This window comes from Pelecanus crispus, chromosome Z (genome assembly GCF_030463565.1).
Source record: "Pelecanus crispus isolate bPelCri1 chromosome Z, bPelCri1.pri, whole genome shotgun sequence".
Taxonomy (NCBI): domain Eukaryota; kingdom Metazoa; phylum Chordata; class Aves; order Pelecaniformes; family Pelecanidae; genus Pelecanus; species Pelecanus crispus.
This window is the reverse complement of record NC_134676.1, coordinates 79,171,563-79,184,494: the sequence shown is the minus strand read 5'-3', so window position 1 is coordinate 79,184,494 and position 12,932 is coordinate 79,171,563. Positions and strand designations below refer to the sequence as shown.

Below are 12,932 nucleotides of genomic sequence, written 5' to 3'. Positions count from 1 at the left end.
TTTAGAATTTTTAGAATATTTCATTGTAAATATATTTTCTGCTTGTCAACTCTTTGGAGGCTATGCTGACAGAATTAATATTACTTGAAAATTAATTTAGAAATTGATTAGCTTATTTGGTATTGATAAACTGGAATAAATCTGTCCCCAGCAAAACACTGTGTTTCGTACTCAGCGTCTTCAGATGTAACTGACTGAAACTAATAAATATAACACTACAACAATCTCCCTGCACTTTCATGCTTTTGATCTATAAATATGGAAATTCATGAAGAGATTGTTTCAGTTAAAATTTTGTAACTCATTCATTTGTAGCTAAATTCTTAACAAGCTTCCAAGAAAGGAGTATGAGTTTGTTTTGAGCATACCAACTGCTGGTGTATTTTGGTTGCCCCAGGACCAAGACTGCTGCTGTCACTAGATCTCTCCCAGTGCAGACTTTGCCACTTCAAATCTGTCTAAGGCTGGTCTGCACATGCTCCAGTCACTCTAGGGACCTTGGTGTAGGTCTGTGCTTAGGAGCTATGATGAGATGCCAACACGTAAGGAACAAAATGCTCACCTAAATTTGCATGGGTTAACATAGAAGTTTGTAGTGTGAATTTTTTGAAAATACGCTTCCAGGTGTTCAAAAGGCAGGAACCATTCTTCACTTAGTGATATGTATTTGTATATCCAAAGAGGAGGAGGAGAGGATCCTGTACAGTTCCCTAGTTTGTGGTCGTCTAGTGGTGTGGTATGGGAGAGGGGTAGCCTGTACAGTGTGCTTAGTGTGTATTCTTCCTGGAGAGAAGGACCTCAGCAATGTGTCTGAGGCCATTGCTGCTCCTGTGAGGGAGCAGTGTCTGTAGCGATCCTGTATTTTTGTACATTTTTAAGATCTATAACATTTTCAGGCTCTGCAAAGAGTAAAACGATGGACTGAAATGACCATGTTGCCTTAGTTGTGCTATGCTTAGATGTGCAGTGATGGATTCAGTAAAAACCTCCAATGAGATAATAAGCCTACAGCACTTTTTAAATCAATGTCCATGTATTTTCTTCAGTATTTTTATTGCAAACTGCAGCATTTTTTAAGGAAGAAACCCAAAACATTCCCATTAGCTTGCCATAGGATTATTTTTAAAAGCCTGTATTCAACCCACTGGTATTAAGTATCAGTGTATGTGCTAATACAAGTATCAGGAGCTCTGAAAACTGGGATCCAAAAATTTACCTGGAAGTCTTGTAATTTGTTAACCATTATAACTAACTCAGGGAAATCACATTTGATGCATGTCTTTTTCAAATAACTAAAAGAAAATGCTATTTACTTTAGAGGTAACAGAGTTGTCCTGTTACACCATTATATTTAATAGCTTTTAAATATCTTTTTCTGCATAGCACTGCCCAATATGCAGCCTTCATTGGTAGTAGTAAAAGTGTATGGGTAGCATTTGTAATTTCGGGTAGGTAATAGTACATAACGCTTTTGAAACTTGAATGAAAGAGTTCTGTTTGCAAGGAGTAGTAGATTTCTGGGATTCATGCATGCAAAATTATTAGGTGGCTGCCTTCCAGTTTTGTACGCAGGTACAAGGGTTGTTCTTGTTCAGGCAACAGTCTCCCTGCATACATCACCGGCTAGTCTTGCAGTTGGCTTTTTCACAAGTAGATATCCAGTGACAGAAATTGTTCACTGAAGTTCACGCAGTTTGGGCTGTGTGATGCTCAGGTCCAGGCATAGGACTTCAGTGGAGTAAAATGCATATTAGAGGAGCTGATTATCCATTCCCAGGAGATGCAGAAATTAATCCAGTCTTGGTAGAATCAGTGTGGCTCACAGAATTCAGAGCTACATTTTCTAAAGAAGATTTTAATTTAATTGGCTGAATGGCAAACCATGAAGTTTTTATTAAGTAGATTGAGGTGGGGGGAGTAAATGAACTGAAATTATGCATATTAAATAAACATTAATAACCAGTGTTTCTTGCAGTGCCGATGGAGTTTGTGCCGGCATCAAAGACATACTTGCTTTGGAAAAACTCAGCTAGTGTTACAATGCTAGACCCCATACTGGCCATAAAAGCAGCCCAGGGAGTTGCTATAAAAGCATTTATGTCAGGAATTTGAACCTTTGGGGCTGGCGTACTGTAGTGATTGCAGAACTTTCAAAGCTTTGTGCTCCACAGAGCAAGGTAAAATAGGGGTAAATGCCCCAGGAATGACCAAAAGTGTGGGAGCATCGTATAAAATAAATGTGACAAGGCCTTAGTGGGTTTTAAACTTTACATTCATAGATTTTAAGGCCAGAAGGGACTGATACGATTGTGTAGTATGACTTCCTGCATAACACAGGCAACAGGACTTCCCTGAATTAATTCCTGCTTAACATACAATAGCTTTGTTTGAACTAAAGCAATAGTTTTCAACCTTTTTCAAGCTGTGGATTCCTAAATATTTGCTATACTAACTTCACTGAACAGCAAACTTAATGGTCAGACGTTAATTAACTAGTCAGGCTTTTAGTTGTCTTTCATGGACATGTTGTCCAGTGATTCCTGGAGATCTGGGGATCACAGTTTCAGAAGCAGTGAACTAGACTGGAGAAAGCAAAAGGGCAAAGGCAGGGGTCTTGACCCAACTCTGTAAGTTGCATTTCAGGTGCTAATAAAAACCACTTATGCCTGCATGTCACTTACGTAATTAATTTTATATCTCATAAATAAATACACAGAAAATAAATACACTGAGGTGAACCCATAAACATACTTGGCCATTCAGAATGAGAATGGTGATCTTCACTCAGGGGAATATGGTGAAAACTTAACAGCAGCCTTTCGTTAACCATACAAAATACATTGCAAAGCAGACAGTGTGTACAGCCATCAGGTGTACCACTCTGCTAATGTAGTAGCAAAAAGCAACTGATTTAAGTTTTGGTATTTGGTGAAGCTGGGAACAATGCTTTTTATTCTCTTCGGAGGTGAAGTAAATCCTATGGAACAGTGGAATATGTTGCAATATTTAAATTATGGACAGTGGTCAACACGTGACTTAATGATTACAAAGGGGAGCATGTGGAAATATGGTATGAAGGTCACATAGAAATCATAGCTATCCCATCCCATTTTCTGTTCAGTGACTACTCCACTATACATCTTTTAAGTACCAGGTTAGGATAGATAGCCTTTGTAGTTGTGAGGAAAGTGCCAAGAAACTAAGGGGACTTTCTCTTTTTTTGTTTGCTTGTTTGTTTGTTTGTTTGCTATTTTTCATTCAAAGTTTGATCTCTTGCTGATTCAGTTATACTAAATGAAGACTGCATGCAGGTATTTTTAAAGTGCACAATACCTTGGTTTTTTAAAGAAAAAAATCTCTGTGCTAACAGACATACTGTGTCAGCATTGCAGTTGAGAGTAACATAAGAAAAAGAGAACAAATTCACTTAGGATTCCTACAGCTATTATGTTTTGGTCAAGAGCACTACTTGGAGTTGCATTTTGTTAGCTTGCCCATTGACTGCACTAGGTTTGTGTTAAATTTAGTGTGACATACCAGATTTGCATTTGTATGAGTAAAATCTCAACAGCAATATTGCATTCAATTTTTCTGGATCAAAAAAAAAATCAAGGGAAGAACTGTGATAGATATAAACATTTCATAATGAAGTTCATGACTTTGCTTTCCTCTTTCCCTGACTGCTCCTTTTCCATCACAAATCCTCTATAAGTAGGACTCTTTAACAGAGATGGTAAGAGACTCACCCATGCTCCAGGCACAGTAGGGTACCACAAATCAGCTTTGTAAAAACACCTAACTAATTGTAGTGTCTACAATAATCATGTATTCGCTATTGAATCAGAATAATTTCTCTGACAGTTACCTTGTTTCACCCCCTCTTTGAGTAACTGATTCTTGAAAGCATTTTCTGAATATTGCAGAGGTGGTTGTGCACTTCTGTAAAGAAAAGGAATTTATGTTCAGAAGCCTTTTTATTGTTATTATTTATTAGCATAAAAGGTAGATTAAAACACTGTTGCATTATGCTCTGTGCAAGCAGATAGCAAAAGTACAGCTCCTCCTGAAAGTGTTTGTGAGGCCAGTCCAGTGGCTAGCTGTTACCCTGAAGTCTTTTATCTAAAACTCTTATTAACTCTTTTACCTATGAACACTGTGTGTTAGCTGTACTCAGTGAAGTGGTTTAGCACTTGAACCACACTTGTGAACTATTTGTGAAACTGTACTTCAATGAATTGTGAACACTATGATGAAAGACCTCAGACCCAGGCCTTTGCAAAGGTCTGTGTAGACCAGATCCGTCCACATGTCTACCTTTAAGTACATATTCGTAAGTCACATACATCAAGGCACACGCTCATAGACATCACTGAATTTGTCCACATGATTTAATGGAGTGACAGAGCTACCTCATATACCTGCTGCAGCCATTTATAGCTTTTCCTGACTTCAGTAGGAGAAGATGCTGGCTATAACCTGAAAACAAGAATTACAGGTGAATAGTTCTTGCTTCAGGGAAGAAAGCATTACTTTAGAGCCTAAAATCAGTGACCAAATCGTGCAGAACCCCACAGAGGCTTATTTTTCATCTTTGGAAATCTCAGTGTATTGCACAGTGCATCTTTGTGCACTACAATATCGCGTAAAGCGTGCCTTTGGCACACTTGGTGAAGCTGGGAAATGAACTGAAATCTTCAACACTTAATCTGTGTTTTTAAATCTTACTTAACAGAACTCTCCCAGTAATATGAGCATGAGTAATCAGCCTGGCACTCCCAGGGATGATGGTGAGATGGGTGGAAACTTCCTAAACCCTTTTCAGAGTGAGAGCGTAAGTATTTCTTTACTTTTTTTTTTTTTTTTTAATTTTTTTTTTTTACACTTTGTGAACGTTTCTCTCTGGTATTTCATTTAAAAAAGAAAAATAACATCAAGAGCAAACAGTTTTGTAGTGTACTTGTAATGCAGTACTGTGCTTTATGTGGTTTTTACTAGCTTCTAAAATTACAGTATTGATTCAACAAAAAAATTGTGCAAAATAGTGCCAGAAGTTGAGCTGGAACTGGAAAATGTGGGAGGTGTAGATTGACTGCAGAAACTCTTTTTTCTAGATTAAGAGGTCAGTTGTCAATGAAAGTTAGATCTGTCAAGCAGTAATAATTATGCCTCATGTATTCCATAATGCACAATGGGCATCTGTGAGGCAATATCCGAGCAGCCTAAATACAGAGTTTACAGATCCTTACATCTCAGTGTTTCAATGTGTAGTTGCCCAACATTTGACTCCTAAACACTGTGATTTGCAGGCAATGTCTTTTAGAAGATGATTCACACTGAAGTATACAATTAGGGCACGAGTAGATCTCATGTTGCAAAGATGCAGTGTACTGTTAGAGGCAGAAAAAGCAAAGGTCCCCTCTAGTGTTCATTCTGGGACAAATGATGCTATTTTAAAATGGAGAATGCTTGAGGCAGCAAAACGTGGTGTAAAACACATTACAGAGCAAGACTGCAGTATTTTCATATTCATGTGCCTGAAGCTGGGTTTCTAAATCCACATTTAAGTTCCTAAATAGGGGTGGCCTGATTTTTCATAAATGCTGAGTGACTTCAACACTTCTATTCTTATTGGAAATCACTGCTGCCAGAAGTGAGTGCAGCTTCATTAACTATGGCAGTGGTGAACTTCAGCTCAGAAATTATGAGGAGTAAACAGTTTCTGTTAGATCACAAAACAGTCAAATTGCATGGCAAATTTTGTGGCAATCAGATTCTGGGGTTTCTTGGGTTTGCTTCTTTAGCTAGTGAAAAGGAAGAATTTCTTCGTATTAATGGCTGGTGTCTTCATAAAGAGGGCACATGGCCAGATTGTGTGGAGTATTGGAGACAATTGGTTTATACAACCCAAAAGGACTGATGTTTCAATATCTGCCAAGAAACTAGTAACCACAGAACATCCATTAAATGTGATCCTTGGTCATGGTAATCCTTGACTCTCAATTTGGTATGCATTGCTTGTACTGAGGGCAGGCAATCTGATCAGCAGGCAAGCCAGTTCACCGAACTAAAGTCATGAAAAGAAGGACATCAGCTGTACTCAAAATCAGTTTTCTCAGACACTTACTGGATTCTAGGTGCTCCTAGATGTCATTTTCCTACCTGGAAGAACCTGAGGCCCAGTTTTCTCAAGGATTTATGTGAGATGTATGCCTACAAGGCATGCATTACACATGCCACATGCATTCTAGTTTACTTCTAGGTATCAGTTCCTCTCTAACACGAGTCACATTGTAGTCTTTGGGAACGGTCTTGCTTTCTGATTCATATTTCATTACTTGGCTACTTAGAGTAGCCATTATTATCAAGTCCTTTCTCAGGCAAATTTGCTGCTCAGGTCACCAGGAGCTTTGCTTCAGGGTGGGCAACAGTGCTTGGCTAATAAGTTAAAAATCACAAACACCTTTAAATTCCTTGTCCAAAGTGATTACCCAGGTACTTTGGCTCAGATACAGGAAATCACTTGAACCCATGCTTTTCTTTAAGCATTTGATGGCTAAAGATAAGCAGATACTTCCTAGCTTTGCTGGCCCACTGTGGGAGTGCTCAGCACATGATGGGACAGAGACATGTGGGACAGGACAGAGACAGAGACATCAGAGACATGACGTGGGACAAAATAGACTTCACCCAAGTAGTCCATTCTATGCAGTTGACGTGACGGGGAAACATATTCTCTAATATGCTTGGACACTTGGAAAGGACCAGCTTGAAACTCTAATTTTGGCAGCTTTTTTATTGCATCTGTTTTTGCAAAAGCAAATTTATCTTTCCGTTCCTTGTATCAGTTTTCATAACACTAACACTTCTTGCATTTGAACATTTTCCTCTACTTAGAAGATTTTAGGCCAAATTAAGTGTTCCTGTAGCCTGTAATTTTCAATTTAAAAACAAATTAGACATATAGATGTGCACTTCTTCTAGGCATTGTGGTGTCCCATTGATTATTATAATGAAGTACTGCTAACTTGAGGGCAACTATAGCTTGTATAAGGGCTGCAGTTCAGTTTGTGTTATGATAATAATGTAATGTGGTGATTGAATTTTTGGTTCACATAAAGGAGAATGACCTCTGATCCTTGATTCAGCTTGCCTACTAAAATCAAAAATACAAAATAATATGGGCCAAAAAGGCTAGTTTAACTCCAGTCAGACATATCTTCATTCCCTTTCTTCCATGAAGTAAAAAAGCTCTCCAAAATATTTATGTGGTTCAGCTAACCATGAATGCATCTGGTCTACTTGAGACTAGCTGTCTGCCTAGCTAACCCCCCACCCCAGTAGCCAGCACTGATCAGGAAAAGGTCTGGAAAGCATCAGTGAAGTTACTGGTTCATCACACCACCCAGGTAGCACCAAAACAGTCTTCAAGGGAGTTGGCTTTATCAGTTAATAGTTGTATTTTTACATAATGAGAGAAGCATAACAGAAGTTATGATACCACAAATTCAACTACAGCCTTAGCACAGGCTACAGTACAAATTTAGGAGGAAGTTCAAAGAGCATGTTGACATTTGAACTCATTGCTGTGGTCCAGAACTGGTTTTAGTTACCCTGGGGGCGGAAATAGTTGTTAAAATGTGGATTCCTCTTTTTTCAGTATTCCCCTAGCATGACAATGAGTGTGTGATCCGTTAACAAGTCTCGCCATGAAGACCACAGTGAGTTGGCCCTCTTCAGAGAGCTACTGCAGAAGAAAATTATTCGTCCCCGTGTACAGTTTAACAAAAGGATCTCAGACACAGTCAGACCCACCATTTTTTTTTCTGCCATCTCCCCCGTTTTGTCAAGACAGTGGGTCCCAAACATGATTGAGACAACTGTAAAGAGTGGCATAACAGAACTGCCCACGATAGAACTGCAAACAATTATCTGTGTATGTACATGGTGGGTTAATGTATATGTATGTGTGTGTGATATTGAAATGCACACATACATATATAGACCTGCAGGACATTGTAAAATACTATCACATGACATCTTAAGTAGAAATGAGAAGTAGGGACTTTTATTCCTTCTTTTTTTTTTTTTTCACGTTTACACTTTAATTATTAAAATTTGCTTTCCCTCTCCCCTCCTGAACTGTTTTATGTTGCATATATCACTGCTTTATAAGTTATTTTTTAAGGTTAACTCAAATGATAAATTCTTCTGATTTTGTAAATGCCTGCCATTATGGATAGGAATAAAATTGCTTATAAGAGCTTTCATTAACTTGTGTTTGATACCAGTTACCCTGTGAATCACAAACTGTACTGTCTCAAGAAATAGAAGAAAGCTCATCTTAATTTTTTGGAGAAATTTAATAATTTTCACCTAGTTTGGTGATTTTTTTTTATACTTTGCCTTTAAAGAAAGAAGCACTGAAGGTTATTTTTCTTCTTTAATTGAAGCCTAATATCTGCAATATCTATTTTAAATGGAAGCCTGAATTTGATACAAGCTTCTCAGTTTATATAAAGTACTATAAGGTTACTGTAAGTCAGCTCCAATTGCTATAGAATCTAGCAATAAAGTGTCAGGGCTGCTTCTGCCCTTGGAAATGAGTTTTCTATTTAGCATGATCTTCCGTAGGGGTGGTAGTTAGTGGAAATACAGTAGAGTCCTTATCACCAAAACCTTTCCTAACAATTTACTATTATGTTTCCCATTTTCAGTGATTCTCAACCAAATCGTAACAGTCCATGGTCCTAATTATAAACAGTATTTCCCAAGCCCTTTCAGAAAATTGGGTTGCCCTGCTACTTTGGTGTGTATTTTTCACCATGTCTACTAGAATGAATTCTCCCCAAAACTTTCTAGTAAGCGATTTTTTTTTTTTTTTTTTTTTTGAGCCAAAATGATGGAGTAAACTTCTTATGACTACTAGCCATGTGAGAGTCTTACCTTTTGCCATGAACAGAAGAGGAACAAAGGTCTGGGCTATTTTGTAAGGAGGTCAACCTATTAGACATGAAAGCTGGGGACAGAATAGAGAAAAGGCATATGGTCTTAAAGGAAATGCATCTGGAAGCATTCCCATGTCTCTTCAGGCAAAGCTTTAAAACCAAGATTATGGTACATTTAGTTCCTAATGACTTCCAGCTCCCCCAAGAAAACAAAAGTTTTCAGCTGTGTAGTGATCAAAAGTTTGATGATCAGCAATGCAGGCACAAAGTGGCTGAACAAAAATTCATGCCACAGGCAAAAAGCAGTCCTCTCCTTGGACTTTGCATATAGAAGAGCCACTTATATAGGGGGAGCAGTTCTGAGATGTGGTTATGTCCATGAATTCTTGCAAGGAGATTTTTTTCATGAACTTGTGGTAAAGAAGTGTGTGTAGTGGACTCATTGTGATGGTAGCTGCACATAATGGGATGTGTAAAGAATACTACAATCTTCTAACTCATTTTTATTTACATATATTATGTATACACACACATATATATAATATATGAAAATAAAAAGGTGTGACACTTTTTACTCTCTTGTTAGGGCTATTCAAAGATGAAACTCTTGGAGGCTTAAAATTATGTTAAAATATCAAAAGATTTTGGTAGCATTACTTTTTAGTAATAATAACTACTTTGATTAGTTGTAATCATAAACTAGATAGTCATTAGATGGTTTTGTGGATTCCCAGTGATTATGAAGGTTACATTCATTTGCTTATCTTTGGAAAACACTTTGTTGCTTTCTCAAAAGATGCTAGAAGCCCTAACTATTGATTCGAGTTACAAAAACACAAAATCAGATTTGATTTCCTAAGACCCTTTGCTGTTGTCACTAATACCACTGGTTTCAGTTACTATGTCCCCAGCACAGCCCAGCTTCTCCCATAAGCGCTGCAGAGTCCAAGCATCCTTGCAGCCTGCATTTGACATCTATAGTATCCTTGGTGGCCTTCTAAGAAGGACTTCAGGACTCTTTTCTGCCCATTTTCAATCAGACAATCTCACTGCTGCTGGACTAAGGTAGATGGGTATGTCTGGACTATGCATCAAGTGCCACACGCCAGGTAAGTGTGCCCTCGAGTGAGCTCTTAAACTGTTGAGTGCATCTGGGGGCTGTTGTGTATCTCCAGGGCAACCCCCCTAGTGTCCCATGCCAAGCTGGGGCTCCTGCAGGCAAGCAGTGTGCCCACTGAGCACACTGCAGCTGGCCGTGGTGGCATCACTGAGGGCTCTTACAAGACAGACTACATGCCACTGCTGGAGCTTCTTACTCTGGCAAAATTATGCAGGATCGGGGCTTAGTATTAATCACAGACTTTTTTTTTTTTTTTCTTTCTTTCTGAATTTGGCATTATCTGCAATAGTTTAGCTTACAGGCACCTGTTAAGGATGAAAGTCTGACCATTAAATTAAACCTGTGCAAAGAAACCCCTTAAATGGAAATGCCAACACATATTGAGTATCATTATCAAAATATGTTATCCTAATTTGTATACAAGAGCATAACATCCTTTCAGGCACATAATTTGCACATCTTATTGTTAGAATTTTAATCAGATAGAAGGAAACCTAATCATCTTGCTTTCTGTAAGGAATGCTTAGATCCCTGTGCATACGTACATGAGTAAAGTTACTTCCACGTGCATTGGTAAGATCAGGTGATAATAACCATACATAGCTTCTGTATCTGAACCATTAGAAAATGATCTTGTGTGCTAAATAGTCAACTTCAAAATTGTAAGTATCCCTTCGGGTTTTTTTTTAAATATGCATAGAGCTTTTTGCTTGTTCATTTGTTTTCTTTATTTTGCTTATAAATCCGTGTAGGATTTTCATCATATCTAGAGTATTAATGTGGAAAGAAAGACTACTTCCAAGCACTGACTTTTTACTCCCCCTGATGTTTCTAATGCACTAGATACCAGTGTGTAACGTAACTGCTGTTTATATCTGTCCTTATGCAACAGCATTATTGATAACGTCAGAACTTGTCCAGCTCTAGGAGGAATTCCATTTTAAGTGGTGCAGAATAGTTTTTCCACACTGGGTTTTTAGATAGAATTCTCTCTCTAATATAGAAATAAATAGATCGTGATTCTGTAAATGGGTCTTTCAGGCAAGGTTAAAATAAAGCTTTTTAAAAAAGAAGTGATGAAATCTTAGAGTAGCAAAAATAGGGAGTAATGGATCTTTCATACTGTGAGAACTCTGGCAAATATTCTGGCCTTGTAGAAATCAGCTGAAACTGGGATTCACTTGTGAATTTCACAGTGAAACCAGTATTTTACCTGCTGCGTAAACCTATGAAAAGGAGTATTCATAACCAGATTTTATGTCCCTATCGCCCAGATTTTATCTCTATGTCTAAGTCTTGTATAGGCAAGAACAGGGTTTAGGGCAAGGAAGAAGCTATATGAATCACATGTAAAGCATGTGGCCTGACGTGCATTAAAAAAATACCTGGTTATTTGCATGTATGGGTTGCATTATTTTCTTAATTGCCTGAGCATGAGGAAGAGCTGCAGTTGCACTCTGTGTTTCCCCCCCTCCACTGGAGAGTGAGTTTGGTGCATGTAAAAAATGTGGCAATAACCTTGAATCAAGTCTTTGACACACCATATGCCGCCCAGTGACATAAACGTGCCTCAGCTTGACTCGGAGGCATCTCAGACTGACAGTTCCCAGATCAGAGGATCGTCCATCAGCCTGTGGCTGAGGCCACATTTGCCATTTTTTATTTGGAAGCCTTTTGGTTGCAGAGCCCAGACCACCAATGGGTCACATATTCAGAGACGGTAACAACTTTCAGATTTACCAGCCTGCCCCCCTTAATACAGGATTAAATGCCCCATGTCCCAAGACATCCAGCTGTTGCTTCCCCTTGCAATGGGAATACGCAATGAGAAATATGTAGGCTAATTATTTATTTTAAATAATTTGAATTACAAAGAAGTGAATAAAGTCTTGTGTCTTTATGGATAGCAATTCATGTGTCAGGACAGCTTCTTGAACTGGCTGAAAATCATTCGAATTTTCCCCTGTTCTGTGGCTACCGAATGAAATACTGCATGTAAAGATGATTTGGAATTAGATGGGTAATTTAATGAGGGACCAGCTGTTATGATATTCAGTGTTGAACATTTGATTCTCTTTTTCCCTTTACCAGTCAAAATGAATTTTCAGCTGATACGTATTGTACCGATTTCTATTTCTCAGATCAGTTAATCATTTTTAAGTGTTATCTCCTGTTCATAGTCAGCTCTGATTCTTTGTTGTTGTTTTGGCTGCTAAATATGGGCTGGATTCTTCAAAATTTGGCCCTACAGATTTGCATTTGGAGAATGTAAAATAGAGCTTAACAATGTAAAGAAAAAAAGATCAGTACAGGTAAATTTATTTGTCTTTAATTCACTGTAAGTGGTGATATAACCATGGCTCCTGTCCCAAACATGCTTGGGTTTGGTTGGGCCCTAAAGATGGGAATCCTGACAAAGCACATCTTTCAAATAAAACCCAAAAAACTCAACAGCGACAGCTCGTTTCTCTTCAAACACTAAGGATCTAATTCAGGATTTAATGATATGAAACAACTATAAAAATTCAGTACACTCAGAGATAAATGAGTGAGATTTAAATTTTAGTGTGCGCAGCTTCTACTTTCCAGACATTCCTGGCTCAGTCATATAAGCTGCTGCTCATGCCAGTTGTCCTGCTCAAACTTTGATGAAACCACTCACATAAGGTCATTTTTTGGTAGGATTTCACCCCGATCTGGGTGAAATATGTAATTTATCTGAGGTGTGGCATGATTTGGCAGATATATAAACTGAGTAAATAGAGCAAAATTCAGAGGGTCTGATGAAATTACCAAAATGATGTTTCAACTGGAAAACAAGAAAAAAGTCCTTACCTAAAATACTGCTTTGAGTGCATGCATGCAAA

General features: G+C 38.2%; 1 protein-coding gene across 23 annotated transcripts in view; it reads left to right on the top strand.

Moving 5' to 3' along the window:
• The window catches only part of SSBP2 (single stranded DNA binding protein 2), a 196,496-nt gene extending 185,017 nt beyond the window's left edge, over window positions 1-11,479 (top strand). For 21 of the 23 annotated variants that reach the window (XM_075726701.1, XM_075726696.1, XM_075726697.1 and 18 more), the window contains 2 exons: window positions 4,733-4,831; window positions 7,658-11,479. In XM_075726701.1, the coding sequence (XP_075582816.1) occupies window positions 4,733-4,831; window positions 7,658-7,687 (129 nt within the window). In that variant the 3' untranslated portion in view covers window positions 7,688-11,479. Of the gene's footprint in view, window positions 1-4,732; window positions 4,832-7,657 lie in introns of those variants that run through there. The other 2 variants (XM_075726681.1, XM_075726692.1) reach the window with 2 other exon arrangements.
• The last annotated feature ends 1,453 nt before the right edge of the window (window positions 11,480-12,932 follow it).